The following is an 18,333-nucleotide window of genomic DNA, read 5'->3' as shown; positions in this document are numbered from 1 at the left end:
ATATATATATATATATATATATATATAGTTCGTTTGGTATGTTTTGATAGCAATCATGATGGTCATATTGTTTTACTCTATGTCTTGGAGATTATACTATCCCCCCCATCAAATAAAACAAATGTCAAAATTAACAAGTGAGTTTGAAACTGAGTTTTGTGTTGTATTACCTGATTGTATGCAGTGGAATTTTTAATGTGTGTGTTTATCGCTTATAATCACCAAATCAATTTAATACGAATATGTCTATTATTTTCTTATTTGACTGTTACTTGATATTGTAAGTAATATTTTGTATCCTTCTAATAACTAATATTAGTTGTAACCGAAGAAATTAGGTACAGACGACCTATGTGTTATCTTATAGGCATAAATTAATAAGTATTAATCCACCACATTTAATAGTCTACCTTAATATTAACAAAAATGGCAAGAAGTGGTAGACCTGAATGGATGATTGTTGAGGATTTAAAACAATTAAAACTAAAAAATAAGCTGGACAGTCTGGAAGCTGAGAGAATGAAAATGGACAAAAAGGCTGATTATCGCAATATGGAGAGAAGAATACAATTGGAAAGAGTGGAGGCTGAAATGGAAGAGAGAATAGCTAGAGAAAAAGCAGATGCAGAAATTGCAGCTACAAAGAGAGAACAAGAAGAAAAACTAGCTGCTGAAATGGCAAGGCTTAGTCAAGAAGAGCTAAGAGAGTTAAAACTTAGGCAACAATTGAGAGAATCCAGTGATGAACTCAAGTCATTAGAGGCAAAATTACGTGCTGCTTACGTGAGTAAAGAATTAGCTGCTCAAATTGCTGAAAAGAGAGCTGCTGCTATACAACAGAAATTAGAAGAGCAGAAGTATAAGGAAGCTATGGAAGAAGAAAGGAAAAATTTAGAGCAAGAGGCACATAAACAATACCAAGAATCACTCTCTTCCAAAATTCAATACAGAATAGATTTACAAGATCAAATAATTCAAGCATACAAGAAACAACAGGACGCTTTTCAAGAATTTCTTAAAGAGAAAGCTCTGTTGGATCAAATAGTTAAAGCTATACATGAAGAAGATCAACGAGAAGAAGAAATTCGGATGGAGCGAATGCAGCGAACTAAACAAGAAATTGAAACTTTCCGACAACAGCAGGAAATATGGAAACAGAGACAAAAAGAAGTTCTTGAAGAGGAAGATAGAAGAATTAAAGCATTCCTAGAACAGAGAGATAGAGAAGAGAAAAAGAAGCTGGAAGAACGTAAAGAAAAGGAAGAAATAAAAAGAAAACTTCAAGAAAAACTGCAAGCCTCACTTAAGTCTAAATATACCGAAGATGAGGAAAGGGAGCAAATCCTGCATGAGTTAGCAGCAGAAGAGTTAAGAGAAAAAGATATGGCAAGACTCAGAAATGAAATAGCAAAAGCAGTTAGACATAGGGAAATGCTACAGCAATCATATAAAGTTCAGTTAGCAGAGAGAAGAAAAAAATTAGAAGAGGAAGAGGCAGAACAAAATATGTATAGACAACAACTTCTGGCTCAGTTTGCAGAAGATGAGAGACTGGAACAGTTAACAGCTGAGAAGAGGCGATTGAAGATTTTAGAGCATAGACGACAAGTACAGCGTTTAATGGAGGAAAGACAGCGACATCGAATGGAACAGTGGCAGCAATTGGCAGCTCTTGAGCGTTTGCAGGAAGCCGAGGAGAGACAGAGACGACAACTTGTGGAAGAGGAGCGATTACGAATGTTGAAGAAACATGCTACGAAGTTAATTGGTTTCTTGCCAAAAGGAGTACTACGTGAAGATGATCTTACTCATTTGGGTTCAGACTTCCTTGAAGAATTTAACAAATACAAGTCTTTGAACAGTGTGGACAATGATAATGTGTTGTAACAAATTGATTTGAAAGGATCTGGATGATAAATCATTTTAGCAAACTATATAACTTGATGTCCTTAACCAATGACTAGTTGTTGATTTAGCCAAACAAGCTATCAAATCTGTGAACACTAATAGAAAATTTGTTGTACTTTAATTCCTTACAGATATTCCAGTATACCTAAGGTAATTTAAGGTGATTAAATTGACAATCTTCAGGAATTTGAAGTTCTAATACATAGTTTTATACAAGTTAAATCAGTTAGGCTACTTAAAACAACCATGTTATTTACATTTAAAAGTGACATTAAAATTTATAATTTGCATATATGGTTTTTTTACACAAAATAATTATTTCATGTCAAATCACTTTAAAACTTTTGTTTCTTTACCTTTTAAAAATTGTTATGACCTAAATTATGTTAGAATACAGTTTAGGTTAATAATCTAAATTTGTTCAGTTTTAAAATATTTTGTTCGGCATCTCCATTATTTGTAGATGGTTGTGAATTCCAAACTAACTAAAGTTATCAATAGGCCTATCTATATATTTTTTAAATAACTTTGTCCTTGAAATTTATTTCCTTTCTTCTGTTTATTATTTTTAATCTATTGCAGATTATTGGGTCAAATTCCAAGCCATCCTTAAACTAAAAAAATGTTTTCCTGTATTTCAGACAACAGCTTAAGACCATTCACTGTTTTGCACAATCCAATAGGCTTTCTATGAATATGTTCTACCTATTACACATGTTTTTGTTGTGAAGGTTTTATAAAAATAAAAAAATAAAAATAAATGAGGATAGTTTTATTACAGTTTTTGTTGTTACCCATTCAGTTGCAGATGTAGAGTATAATTAATTGACAATCAAAACTAGGGATAGAAATTAATAGTGAAAGATAATTTATAATTGAATTGTTTGGTTCTGCTCTAGAATTTTGAAGAAATAAATGTACTAGAAGGTAATCATTATCATATTGAACTCTTTGAATTCCAATCCTAACCAGTAATTCATTTGATTTTCCCCCATAAAGACTAGCAGCCTAATTTAAAAACTGTTGGTAATTTTTATTATTTGTTGATAAATGGTTTTTATTCTTTCATGTTCAACAGTATACAGGGTGAGTCAGAAATATGGTAAAAATATTTTAAGACGTGATTGTAGAGCTAAAAATAAGAAAAAAATGTTATATAAAGGTATGTTCCGGAAAACGCTCCATTACTGAGTAATGGCTGGCGAAAGATTTTTGCTTTGTTTTCAGTTCACCTGGTGAAAATTAAGTGATTCTGAAAGGTTTTGTTCTTTTTAACTCAAATAAGATGGATATATAAGGAAAAATCACCTGAAGAATCAAACAAAACCACTCTAGAGGTTGTAGTGTGAACAGTTCTTGAGAAAAAGTATGAAATTTACCAAAAACCTAATAACAAAAATACCGTATTAAATGTTTTGATGTCGAATAACATTGTTAAATGACCAGTTAACAAATTGTTGTTCCTAATACAGAATGTAGAGAATTTAATTCTGAAAACAACCATAATAAACAAAGTTAACTAAATGTGTAAAAAAGTTATGATATTGACTCCTCACGTATCACATTACACAGCAATGTTTTTGCTGTTTTATAATAAAGAATGAGTATCTGATTGGTAACAGCCGGTGTAAAATAAACATTTTTGGTTCAAAATTTTATTTTTAAATACAATAAACATCAACAATCGCTTTGAGTCTCACCGGAAGATTAAAAATGATGCTCTAAATGACCTCTGTTGTTCAAAATGCACGCGTTCAGGCGTCTTCTCATCAAGTCTCAGTCCCGTTTCAAATACTCCAGGTGTCTGATTAATGGTTTCTATTCCATTAGAAATATTTAATCGGAGTTCTTCAATGGTATCTATTGGGGAAGAGTAAACTAATGTTTTTAAATGTCCCCAAAGGTAAAAAAGTTCCAAAGGATTTAAGTCCGGTGATCTTGCTGGCCATGAAACTGGTCCACCTCTCGACCTATCGATTGATTTGTGAAACTCTCATTTAGGTGTCCACAAACAGCCAGAGAGTAGTGCGCAGGTGCCCCATCATGCATAAAACCACATGTTTTGGCGCAAATGCAGAGGTACATCATCAAGTAGGTTAGGTAGCTCGTTCTCTTAAAAAGTTCAAGTACACCACCACGCCATTAAGCCTGGGAGGAAGCACGAATACAACAAAATGATCTGCTAAGATTCCAGCCCAAACATTTACTGAAAACTGATGTTGTGGGCTATTAGGTTTGATAGCATGAGGATTTCTGTCTGCCCAAATGTGGTTGTTATGGAAGTTAATGATAGCTGTTCTTGTAAAGTGAGCCTCATTGGTAAACAAAATTGTATTCAAAAAGTTTGGATCAGCACATTTTAAACAGAAAGCCGTTGACAAAAACAACATGGGGAGCGTAGTTTTGTGGCAAAGGAGTTGTTGGATAACATGGAGTTGCTTGGACATGCTGGAAGTGGTATGGGTGTAACTGGTATTTGTGTAGTATTCTCCGAATACTAGATTGGCTGACATTGAACATTTTATTAAGAACCAACTCTTCTAATTCAACAGTCATACATGATCGGGTGATGCCTGCATTATTATGCTCCGAAGACTTCAAAGAACCTGTTTCAGATAGGCGTTGATGAATAGTGGCAAACATCTTGCGCTTGGAAACCTGCGGTTAGGAAAGTTCTCTTGCTAGACAGATGTCTTGCTGAAGTACTATTGCAGCGTCCCAAACCATACATTTAAAATGCATGACTGCTAATTCAGAGTTTGAATACACATGAATATTACCTTCCTTTTTTAATAAATGAAACACAACAACACAAAATCACTAATAAAATGGATGGAAATAACTGGTTAAAATACTTAACACAAGCACATAGTATCTTTACAGTTTGTTGTTTTGTTCAACAATGAGGTGACATATGTCAACTAATAATAAATACCCAGCTGATTATTTATTATTTTAACATGTTTAAACAGCTGTTGTTTTAAATAATTAATTATTACCAGCTGTTACCAATCATGATACTCATTCTTTATTATAAAAACAGCAAACATTTGCTGTGTAGTGTGAAAACGTGAGGAGTCAATATGATAACTTTTTTTACACATTTAGTTAACTTTGTTTATTATGGTTGTTTTCAGAATTAAATTCTCTACAATCTGTATTAGGGAAAAACAATTTGTCATTTAACAATGTTATTCAACATCAAACATTTAAGACGGTATTTTTGTTATTAGATTTTTGGTAAATTTCATACTTTTTCTCAAAAACTGTTCACACTACAAACCTCTAGAGTGGTTTTGTTTGATTCTTCAGCTGATTTTCCTTATATATCCATCTTATTTGAGTTAAAAAGTAAGAACAAAAACCTTTCAGAATCACTTAATTTTCACCAGGTGAACTGAAAACAAAGCAAAAATCTTTCGCCAGCCATTACTCAGTAATGGAGCGTTTCCGGACATACCTTTATATAACATTTTTTTTTCTTATTTTTAGCTCTACAATCACGTCTTAAAAAATATTTTACCATATTTCTGACTCACCCTGTATATAATATAATTCAAGAAGGCAATGATCCCATTGAAAGTTTACCAGGCAAAATGCAGTAAAATTTTTATGTGTGCCATATTGTTACATTGCAGAGGAAGGAGAAAGAAAACTATCTATTTTTATTTATAAAATGTAAAATAGGTGTTCTTCCCATTTTTTTACCTAATCACAGCTGTTATTGACTTTTAACAATAAAAACTTGTCAATTGCAGCTTTATATGGAATGATTCCTCCAGTTTCATTACAACTAAATTGCTTTTTTTTGTTCTTGTCATTCTGATACTTAGGATTACTTTAGGATTTCTATACAATTATGTTTAGAATTGTAAAAAATATTACAACTTCCACTAATTGTGTTATCTAATATCTTGTGTTTAAATGAATAAATGCACAAAAAAGTAAAGTTACACCTTTGGAGTTCTATTTATATTTATTAAGACTTTGTTAATCCATAATATTTCAACTTTGTAGTCTCTTTTATATAGGTATAGATTTCCTTAGTAAAAATAACAAAAACTATTAAATTTTTCTTTGGCGAATATATTTTTTCTTTGTTAAAAAAATCTCAATCAAATACAAATTTTAAAAGTTTTTAAATAAAGAAAATATACCGTTATGAATGATTTCTTATAGTTTATTATCAACATTCAATTTACAACAAAACAAAAGTCAGATACGAGGGTCACTTTGAAAGTTTTGAGATGTATGAAACGTTTTTGTAGTAGGCTTACCAAGTTTTAGGCGTTTTCAAAGTTATCCTCTCCAGCGTCAATGGGTTTTTGAAGTTGGGTTTTCCAATAGTTGAAAGCACCCAGCTAATCAATTTTTGAAATGGGTAAAAATATTTATTAATTTCTTTATCAATTTCGGCTTCCATAGAAAATCAACAACCACACAAATGATTCTTCAGATAAAAGATTAACCAGAAGTCGCACCTAGCGAGATCGTTGATGCCATTTTCAAGTAAAAAATGTTTGCATCAATGCGAGTTGAAGGCATTGTTGTGATGCAAAATTAAACCCTTAATATTCAAGTCCTGAAGAACTTCTGACAAGCTTTGTTCAGCTTAACCAACTCCCTTCAGCTTAATAGTAAATCGTGTAAATTCAGATAAATCGTGTAATCTGGAAGAATAATGTCATTACTTTTTTCACCGATCATTGTTTCTTGACCATTATGGGAGATGGTTCATCTTCAATCATGATACGCTACATTTTCCTCGAGTTGGAATGTCAAAAACGTCTCATTACCAGTTTCGGAAATAACAATACAATGACCACCATTGTTAAGCAGTGGAGAGTCTGCTAGCTAATTCTCACATGATCAGCATTTTGCTCATCTATCAAATTGTGGGTTACCTTGATACTTTCCGCTGTTTGACAAATCCGCTGAAACACCTGTTATCGAAAAACAATTTTTCTAACTTTTAAAAAAGTAATGCAAGGTTATTATACATTGTCTAATCCCTAGGGAAGCTTCAACCATTAAATAAGTGCTTTTTGATCACAGCGTTCACCCGAAAAATGTTTTCTTGAGTGACGACAGAATACGTTCGTCGTCAAAGTGAATTAAAGCCCCTTCAAAATTCTGAATATCACTAAGATCAGTGGCTCCCAATGCTGCTTCAGAACCAAAGGCAATTTTTAGGCGTTGAGTGCCACCGCCCTTGAGACAAAACGACTTTAAAATCATTGAATTCTCAGCACAAAAATGCTCTCTTGATAATTCTATAACTTCATGAAATCTATCTGTCCAAACAGACAACACAGGTTACGGTCAAATTCTTGATGTGGCGCTTGGACAGTCAGATACGAATGATAAGATTGTCGCAGTATGCACTGTCTGTTGGTATCTTCAAACTTTCTGAGTGACCATATTTTCTCTATAAATAAAACAAGTACAGTGAAGCCAAAAGAGACCTATTTCACCTTGTGCTTCTCGGTAAGCCTTGTCATTAAGCAGGCAGTTAACGCTCTGGGGTTAAATACAAAAATTATTATGGTAGATTTTACATTGGCAGTTCATATAGTGTGACAATAAAAGGCAAAATAAAAACAATCAGGAAAATAATTTTTTTTCCTGCGTATAACTTTTTTCATTAAAAGTGATATGCAGGATTGACACTACTACATGCTAGTGTGTATAGTAACAATTAACTGTTTCCTTTTCAAATAAAACTGATGCTTTGTACCTTTAACATATTGACTGCGGTGGATGCACCTCACATCTATCCCGACTGTCCTCAAGTCGGTACATGACTGTTGTCACAGCGAAGGTGTTAACTATATTTGCTGTGGTGGACACACCTCACATCTACCTAAACCACGGATGTCCTAAAGTTGGGAAATGACCATTGTCACAGTGAGTGTTAAATTATTAAAATAAAAAACAATTTATTGAAGAAACATAATTTCAAACATTATACACATTCATAGCTAGAGAATATTTCCCTCCAAACCTTAACGTGTGGGGTTCACTGTAAACTTTTACTGTGAGGCCCCACAATTTGGAACCATTTTGCACCCCTTATTTATAGAATCTGAAGTTCAAACTGTAATTTTATTAATCTTTACATTTTTTATATATTTTAAGTACTGTACATAAAAACCAAAATTTTTAAAACTTAATAGTTTTGTACATTCTTTTAAAACGTATAATATAAAACAATAATTAATTTTCACTCAGTAAAACATTAAATAGTCACATTGTTGTTTTCAATTTTAATTATCTTTTGTCCTAAATAATTGATTATTTTTTATTGTAAATGGAAAACAATAATTTATAACCATGAGTTACAATTTTTTTATTCATCGCTGTCTTCACTATCAAATTTCTGAGATACAAAATTGCTATGTGTTATAAATTTACAAATTACTGTACATTACAGTATATACATAAGCTCTCCCAAGAACTTATCTATTTGGTTTAAATCTTATATACAACATTTTTGTTTCTTATTGTGACGGACAAATAAAAACCGAGTACCTTGTTTTGTGGAGGCTATTCTAGTATAGAAAATAATACAACTTTCATACTAGACTGCTTGCTGTTATATTGATATTTTTTATTTTATCTGGCACACTTAAATAAATGTTTTGTTTGGGGTTCAGTTCAGTCCAATGTGATCAGACCGGACCTGTTTCCTCCACAAAGACTACACATCTGTGGGTGGGGGAGACAGCCTTCATAGTAAGAATGGTTCGTGATTTAGAATCACGAACCATACTAGATAATAAATAATAATAGATAATAATAATAATAATAGATAATAAACTATCTAAACTCTTGACTAGTCCATTATAAACAGTGAATTATAGTAATTTATGTTCAGAACATATGGACATAAGAATAAGTACTCTATAAAAATATTGACCTACATAATAATACTGCTTTTGACAGAAAATTGATTAATGTAGAAAATAACTACACCAAAACATCCGAAGAACAGGAGTTAGAACATGTAATTTTTTATTGTACAATTAGTTTTGTTAACAACTATTAAACACTGCAAGATAAACTGAAAATTAGTAAACAGTGACTAAGCGTACAGTCTGGGTAGTTTTTAAACAACTTGGGAAACAGTTCAATGAAACTAATTTGTAAATAAATCAGTGTGTAATTTAAAACCAGGAGATTATATAGAGCCTAGGTCAAAGTTGTTCAGTGTAACTTTTTCTAAGTGCTTGGAACTATAGCACAATATTATTGTCATGAAAAGCTTATTTTGTCCCCACATTATTTGGAACTGAAGTATATCTAAGAGTATCTAACACAAAACAATAGTTCTAGCATGATTAAGTTAATTTAAATTAGCCTATCCTTATTCAATACATACTGAAATACTCTATTTAATTAAAATATCTGGGACTTACAGTTGGTTCTACAATACCCTGATTCAACTCAATTCAATTATTATATATGTTTTTAATTTGCAGATACATATTATATTATTAGAAAAATCAACATTGTTAGGATGCTAACTACAAGTTTCTAGCGTCTGAAGATTGTTCTGATTAATTACCAATCCGCTACCTCTCCCTCCCTCTTCACATTGACTCCAGATATTATATAGACATTGGATGTGTATAGTTTAGGGTTGTGCCTTTAATAAATTAGATCAAACAATAATAGTTACTTTTCATCATTTTTGGAATAATTGTTGCAATTATTGATTTATACTGAGCAACTTGAGTTTACGCACAGGCCACTATTCCCTATATAAACCCATTTCCTTAGAGCAACCTTTCACTCAGGCAGATAAGATAATAATTTATTACAAGAAATGTGTTTAGCTACTTTTATTTGTTCCTTTATATAATAAAAGTTGTAATATGTGTCTTTCTTTTTTGTATATATTGTAAATTCATGTTGGGAATAAACTAATTTATTCAATCTTGAAGGATTACATGAAAGTGACCAATTATTATTGCTTCCTGCAATCCTTGGATTGCCATTGTTGGAAAATATTTCTGTACACACAAAATAAAATCTGGTTTCTATTGGTACGATTACTTTTGACTCGGTATTGTAAATTCTGTTTATAAAAGCAAACAGTAAGCTATTTTTTTACGGATGTCTTGAAAACTAATTAAACATCTCTGTCATAATTGCAACCATTTACTGATGGTTAAGTTATTATTACAGTTGTTCATGTAATTTTTTTAATGTGTATAAGAGAATGTGATGCATTAGCTGGTAAAAATGTGTGAGTATTCTTATCTTAACACTTTACTGTATATACTTCTGTAAATTGTTGTTTATGTCATGGATTCATCGGATGTATAAAAAAGTATAGTGCTATACATCTCTGATTAGATTAAACTTTGTTTGCAGATATAAAAATTTCTAAATTATATTTTATATTGTATCTACCAAGACGGAGAACGTACTCGTATTTGATTGATAAAGAATATTCAATGTCCAACAAGAAGTACCTTGACAGGAATTGAACCCTAGTTCTCCATATGAGTTCCATATATTTAGACATTAACGTTTACTATCCATAGAAAATCTCCTGGCACTACAAACTTGTAAGTTAACAGTCTATAAATATTCTAGAAATAAATATTGAAGAACAACGTAAATATCAATATAAACATTAAACATAAATTAGTTCTTCAAAACCACTGTGGTTGTAATTACATAGTACACATAGACTTAATTACAAAAAAACAGGATTTTCTATATCAAGAATACTTGTAAATTATTCAGAATTTTAATCAATTATATTTAGTTTAATAACATTTCAACACTAGACTTTAAAAATAAACCATAACAGATGTTATTGTATTGATTTTAAATAAGTGGTAGTATTTTTAAATAAAAAAATGCCTTTGCAGCTCAGCTGAAAGAAATAGGTCTAGATTTTATGACAGCTGAAATATTAATAATTTATTTCTTATGGAATTTAACTTACGTGTAATCAATATTCACAAAGATGGATAATGAACTTAGCCGAGTTACGAAATAGGATCAATATTTGTATCAAGTTTCAACTTGTTTGGGCAATTCTTTTTTATACTTCCAATTCCACAACTGTGTTATATGGTGTATCAACTTTCAAACGCAGGGAGGGAGGGGGTTGGTTTTTGGCCATTGGGGGTCTGTTAGGTGAAGTTATACAGAAGTTTTCACCAATTGCTACTACTATGATTACAGTTGTAATAGGTTGATTTTGTATGAAAAATCTGCCTAAAAATACATCAGGTAGAAGGAAATGAGGCTGAAAATGAATTCATTAGGTTATTGATTGATTATACAAGTACTGTATTTTTTTAGACCATGTCAAAATAATAAGATCTATTTTAATTATAATTAGCTTTATTCAACCAAAATGTACATTAGTGTACAATGAATAGTGTAATTTGTAATTACAATATTATATTAAAACTAGACCTTATGTAATCAATCATTTAACCTTATGACAATCATTTAAAAAAATGTATCTACGTGTTGTCAAACTCGTCAAATTAGCTACTCTGTTAACTCTTGATTTATTCTGAAACTTGTTAATATTGTTTTCTTTTTGTATCATATATCTGGCAATGATCTAAGAAATTGGCTCCTGTATATATGATATAGCCTTTTTTTTTTGTAAAACTAGATTATGATGTAACTTTTCTTTATCCACAATATTAAATTTATTAACAGTGTAATCAACCCTGCTACAAGTCTCAAAAAGTATGTGATTCTGGATGTGTTAAGGAATTTAAAATAAATTTTCTTTTTTAAATTTCAGCTTTTACTGTCTGCAATATCTTTCTTTATGATTCATTTAAGGACTCTCACAGCTCCATAAACTGATTTTCACCTTTACTGAACTGATTATATTGGACTGTGTAGCAAAATATATTGTGTGTATCTTACAACTATGACTGTCCAAAACTAATCAGGAAGGTTGATTTGTTAAAGACAAAGGAAAAGTAAGTTCGATAAATATTTATGGTTTTAGTACAGTATAAAAAAACTAATCTTAATCTGGAAAATGTATAATATTTTGTCAAAGACTATATTGCCAAAATTATAGGGCCATTTCACGTCAACTCAACACACTCAATTTACCTCACCATTTTAGATTTCACTAAAATTTGGTATATCATAACAAGAGACTAAGAAAATGCAGAATTTTAAATTTTAAACTCAAACAATCTCTGAAATACAGCTATAAATCTTCCAAAAACATGCCAAAAGTCACGGACGTGTTTGCAATTTGCAATAGCAGCTCTCCTAATTGACCTAAGGAGCTGGGAAAGGTGTCATTTTGCTGCATTTTATATTATTTCTCAGGATATGTGATATAATACAGCAGTCTTTTTCTTAAGTACCCATTGTGTTGTTGCTTTTATATATATATATATATACAGATTAACTACTATTAAAAAAGCAAGCATAATTTAAGCTTTGTTTTAATTTTTTAACAATGAACCCATTTTTATCCCTTATTTATATTTAGCCAGTCAGTAGTGATAATTTTTTATTGAAATATTTTGAATATTTTAAACTAAGTGCTTTTTTTTGTAAACTTTAATCAGAAATACTTATGTTTTAATGTATATTTATTATTATTATTCAGTTGAAACAGGCTACTTTGGAAAAAGAATGTCAGGAGTAATTTTTTTACAATGAACCCATCTCTTTATAATTTTATTATGTTATTTTCAACATTAAAAAGATTTCATGAAACATTTTCAAAAATGTTAAATGGTTTACTTAAAAAAAAAAGAAAATTAAATCTAAATCTTTATATTTATTGTTTTAAATTGTTTTCATTATAACCTAGGGTGTGCTGCATTTAATTATAAAGAGTATATCAAGTGGTGCAAAACGCCACCTCTCTCAACTCTCTAGATTAATGAGGAGAGTTTCTAGAGCAATTTAAAAAGGTTTATGTCTTATTGGTGTTTTTGACACTTTTCATAGCTGTGTTTTAAAAATGGTTTGAAATACAAATTTAAATTAGGTATTTTTTCTAATTTAACTAGTTAGTAAGAAAAATGTGTATACCAAATTTTAGTAAAATCTGGTGAGGTAAAATTGTTATTTAAGGTGTGTTGATTTGACATGGAATCAAATGGCATAGACAGGCAATTTTTATAGAAGACTTATGTCTTTCTTGCCTGATACAACAATTTTAATGCTACCTTTTTATGAAAACACAAGGTCTTAATGATTTTTCTGGTACTTGAGGTACATACATGATAAATAATGGTCTTATGAATATAATGGTCTTATCTTTCTTTGCAATTACTGATAAAATTACAATACAATGCAATACAATTTGCTTTATTGTGCATTTGTTAAGAATTAAACTTGGAGCCGTGATGAGTGTTACAGTGGAGTTCTTATAGAGTTTATTAAATCTACATGCTTTATGGTTTCAAGTATGTTGAGAGCCACCACTGTGAGGATTTCTAGGTTAGTGAAAGATGGTCTGTAGAGGGTCAAGAGTAGCCACTCTTGTGGCTTTCTTCTGAAGAACAAGGATTCGGTTCATGTTGTGAGCTGAAATTACTCCCCATGCTGTCAAGCCTTATCCAAGATGTGATTCCATCAGGGTGAAATAAGCTGTCTTGGCTGCAGAGAGTCCACCGATGTAGTCAATTCTTCTATGTCTTTTGCTGAAATTTAGAGATGTGGTTTTGGAAAGGTTAATTGTTAGGTTATTGTTCTTTGAGTAAACTATTGCTTTGCTTAAGACTGATTTTGAGTTAAGGTAGAGGCCTTGAAATGAAAAACATGAAATGACAAATGCCTTTATTAAAGAGGCGTAGTTAGGGCTATTGAGCCCTCTCTACTACTCAACCTCAGCCTTGACCTGTGTTGTCGTTGAGTAAAATTATTGTATCATCTGCGTACATGTTTGCAGTGTCATTTTCGCTCGCAATTTGCTTGGGGAAGTTGTTAGTGAACAAGATGAAAAGAATCGGGTCTAATATAGAGCTTTATGGGACAACTCTTGTCAGCTCACTTTTTGATGATTTCCAGTTTGTAGTAGCTTCATCTGATAAGTTTTTCAGTTCCACAATTTGGGAATGTCCTGTTAGGTAGCTATTGAACTATTCTAGGCTACGCTTCTTATTCCTGCATAACAAGTCATGGCCCAGGCAGTTGAAAGCCTTGCTATAGTCTAGGAAAATGGCAGAAGTGTATTGTTTTCTATCTGGTTTAAGACAAAATCAATTAGTCCCATTAAAGCTGTAGAAGTTTACTTATTCTTCTGAAAACCATGTTGGTAGTCAGTCAAGAGGTTGCGATGAGTAAGGTGCCATTAATCTAGCTAGAACGAATATTTCTAGAATTTTGGAGAAAGTGAAATGAGAGAGATGGGTCTGTAGTTTTTAACATTTTTAATTGGTTCTTTTTTGTGTCTGGGGTATACCTTACGTTTATGGCGGATTGGAATTTTCCTTCTTTGATTTATTTATAAGATTAACTAGAAGTGAGATAAGTTCTTGAGAGCAATGCTTTATCATCTTTGAAGAAAACTCGTCGTCTACCCCACTTGATGTTTTAATTTTGAGGGAGTTTATTGTTGTTTTAACTTCTTTTAGGATGTTGCAGTTAAGGTGAGATATGTTAAACAGAGAGGTTCCTCTCCGCTTAGCGTCGTACCTGGGTCTATTACAATTTCTCTGTTCGATCAAGGGTATTTTCAGCTATTTTTGAAAAGAATGTGTTGTTAATGAATTTACCATTAATTTCTAGTTCTGTGAGGAGTGTTTCTTCACATTTTCCTTTCCTTTCTTTGATTGTGACTCGCTAAAGCACCTTTGATTTATTGCCAGTTTGTTATATGACATTTGCTGTGGAGGACAATTAATTATTGTAGGTTCCTTAGTTTTATGTCATATATCCTTTTTCTGTTAATCATTTCTTCTTTGTCTTCATTTTTATTTACTAATTCAAATTTGTCCGAAGCATTAAAAAAGTTTTCTTTTAGAGTTTTTGCTACAGGATCATAGTACTCTATCTGTTTTTTATTAGTGCTGATTTGAGTTTTCATTACAGGGCATGTAGAATCCAATGCAGTTTGAAGGATATGAAATATGAGAAGTTTCAAGATTGGGTGAGGTATGGCCATGTTCCTAGTTTTGTAGATGGAGGTAATCCTTCAGTTTGTTAAGGTTGGTGTTGTTTAGACTTCTTTTTATTATACATTTTTGTGGAATGTCTTCTTTCAGCAGGTACAGCTGTGCAGTGTGGTCAGATAGACCAGTATGCACGTGTCCAGTGATATCTGCATTTGGTATATTTGAGTAAATACAGTCTACCGAAGTAGCCGTGTCATAGGTTATTCTGGTGGCCCCTAGAGGACATCCCCATATATTTTGTGTAGTTAGCTCTTCTTCCAGCTTGGTGTTTTTGGTACTCTGGACAAGCCTGCCGATATATACTTAAAAATTGATTGAAAGAGTTTTCTTGTGCACGTCTTGAAGTTCTAGCGTGTCTGATAGTAGGTCGAGGGCGGATCTTGTACTTCCAGTTGGTGGTCTGTAGATTCCTAGGATGTAGATATATTTTTTTCTGTGCTGTCTGCATGTGAACCATTGCTGCTTTGAAAGTCAATTCCTGGCATGAGCTTGATATGCTAATAGCTGTAATTACATCAGGAAGGGTTTCCCTGGAATATATTGCCACACCTCCTAGTTTATGTTCTTCTCTACTAAAGAGGGTTATTAGAGAGTAGTCAGAAATTTGTGTAGCTTCTAATTCTGTTTTTTTTTCAGTTCATGTTCAGTCAGGATTAAAATGCTTGGGTTTGTATCATTTAGAATATAGTGTAGTCTGTTCGTCTTTTTGGCCAATCCTCTTATGTTTTGGTGCATTGTTATGTAAGAATTGCTTGGTGATTTGGTGTTTTTTCTATGGGTTTTTTGGTTGTTTGTTTTTAAAAATAGGTTGTAGTGTGAGGCACTTCAGAGTGGTTGTCCTGTTGATTCGGTACGGGGAGATGTGAGTTGGAACAACAGTGAGCAAGAACTGTGCTGATTGCGACTGTTGAGTCGCTGATGGTGGTTGAGTTACTGTAGTTGAGTGTTTTGTAGAGTATTTTATCTCATCTTTGAATTTTTACAGTAGTTCTTTGTAAGTTTCACCTTTCAGAAGTTTTGTTGCTGTCATTGGTGGACCGTTATATACTTTAAATATGCCATATTTATGGGACATGCTTTGGTTATTATTAGTAGTAATAGGAATGAAATAGTTTCCTTTTGCTGATGATTTTCACTGTGGAAAAGAGGTTTAGTGGATTGTTTGTGTGCTTATTTACTAAAGCTTGCTGGTATTAGCCCCCTTATTGAGTGTTGTATGAGGTACAGTAGTCTAAAGTTATATATGGCTTGAAGCTGTCTAAGAAGGTTTTTGTGCATGTTCTCATAGCGGTTATATATTCTAAAAGTTAATGTTTCTGTGTTTTATGTTGTAGCTCTGAGGTTATTATTACACTTTGAATTATGTTGTTTAGAGATTTTATTTATTAATTTTTTTCTATGAGATTGGTCTTAAGCTCATCACACTCCTTGTTTTTTTTTTCATTTAGTTCAGCCTCTAGTTTTTGTATAATATTTCTTTAAGAGCTGTTAAGAGATGATCAAGTTTTTTTTACTTGATCAGTGTAGTTGTTCCTATCATTAATACTTGTACTATATTATTAAACTGTAACTCCAACTCATTTCTAAACTCATACTCTTTAAAAAATGTTATCCTGTAGCTTTTTAATAGCTAATTTATGTCCACTCGCATTTTCCTCTTTGCTTTTATGGATCATTTGAATTTGTTTTTCAGCTGCACATAGTTTATCTTCCAGCTCCAGTTGTACTTCAGATTTCTTAGCTCGCTACACAACAATGTGTCACTGATGCTGAAGAAAATTAACAATAATCACTCTCTAGGTGTCCCAAAACACAGTAGCCATGATTTTGCAGACACTTCCCCATGGTTTCTTGGAATCTTGGGTTTGTGTATGTGTCCCCACTTGACTTTCCCTCATTATTCCTTGGCCGTATATACATCATAAATCTGGCAATAAATTTCAATCGGTTTGTGATTTTTCACAAAAAAAACCTGTATTACAAATAGCTCTTCACAACTGGCGGAATTTTCAATTGCAGCTCTCATTTCAACACTCCAATGTATACAAAGTATGTTATGCACAATCTACCATGGCTGGTTGCCTACTGAGTTAGGAACACTCAGACTCAAAGATGGCGGTGCTCGTCCCGCCCATTATCTAACCATGTCTAAACATCTGTTACTTTCTTGTTCAGATGTCCAGCATAATTTATCTGCTATAAGCAGTTTCTCACACCACCGCATTAGGCGGCTTTTATAGGTTCCCTCTCATAGTATCAGAATATTTAAACCTCCCTTTATAATTTTAAACAGTATTACATCTCAAAACCCATTTGAAACCAATCAAAAAGTGATTTGTGCAAGTGTTACTCCAAGATGAATTTTGAAGACTTCCGTGCGCGACTACCGCGGCTGTTGTGAACTGAACAATGTGCGTTATTCGTCCGTCACATGTACTCAGTGCTACATCTCTTCTTGGACATTCTTCCTGGTGTGGACTCGGACTCACATTACTGGTGGCAGAGTAATCTAAGGTCCTCCGAAATAAGGTACTGTTAACCCATTTCAACTTTAAATATTTCCCCATTCTATGTTATTTGCCCTATAATTGCATAGCTCTTATTCTTATTCAATATATTTGCTGTCACGAAACAAGTGCCAAAAGTCTCTGCATAAAATTCCACTCAGTGGATTTTGTAAACAACATAAATTAACACAACACCAGACTTAAAACGAAGTTTGCCATTTCCCATAGGCTAAACATTTATGAACAAACCCTAAATATGCCAGTTTAAAAAGTTTTCGAAGCACTTTTGAAGTGAAATTCTGTGAACTGAAGAGTCAAAGAAATTTAAATTCAGTTTTAAATTGTTTCTTGTGAAAAACAGTTTTTTATAGTTTGAAAGAATGTTTTTGATAAATGAGGCCATAGACCATTAGGTCAAATCTGCAGAATAGGGGTGATTTTGTTCTAGTAAGTAATGTTTGATTATATTACATACATAACTAATATAATCTTAGGTAATATTGACATATCATCGCTAGGTGTAATCTTTCTGATCTCCTCAGGGCTATGACTGCAGCAGTGACAATTACATATGAAATATCTTAAAAAACCGTGGCGTTCAGGTGATATTTCTAATCATGGTCTGCTGGAAAGCACAGAGTTGAAATGATTTACGTTCGAGGCTAAATCAAGCATGTGTAATCAATTGGATTTCATTATTATTAAATAGACAATATTGAAGCAGTGTGGTAAAAAGTCAAAACCTGAATCTACGCGAGTAGAAAAAAAGGGTGTGTATGTGT

The 18,333-nt window shown here is 32.2% G+C and overlaps 1 protein-coding gene across 1 annotated transcript; it reads left to right on the top strand.

The window, feature by feature from the left end:
- Positions 1-107: 107 nt before the first annotated feature.
- On the top strand, positions 108-2,669 carry LOC124362097 (meiosis-specific nuclear structural protein 1-like). Its single transcript, XM_046816273.1, has one exon. It carries the CDS (start codon positions 427-429, stop codon positions 1,885-1,887), a length of 1,461 nt encoding a protein of 486 aa, XP_046672229.1. The 5' UTR covers positions 108-426; the 3' UTR covers positions 1,888-2,669.
- The last annotated feature ends 15,664 nt before the right edge of the window (positions 2,670-18,333 follow it).

Source organism: Homalodisca vitripennis, chromosome 5, assembly GCF_021130785.1.
Source record: "Homalodisca vitripennis isolate AUS2020 chromosome 5, UT_GWSS_2.1, whole genome shotgun sequence".
In the NCBI taxonomy this organism is placed as follows: domain Eukaryota; kingdom Metazoa; phylum Arthropoda; class Insecta; order Hemiptera; family Cicadellidae; genus Homalodisca; species Homalodisca vitripennis.
Note: the sequence above shows the minus strand (reverse complement) of the source record. Positions and strands in the feature narration are given on the sequence as shown.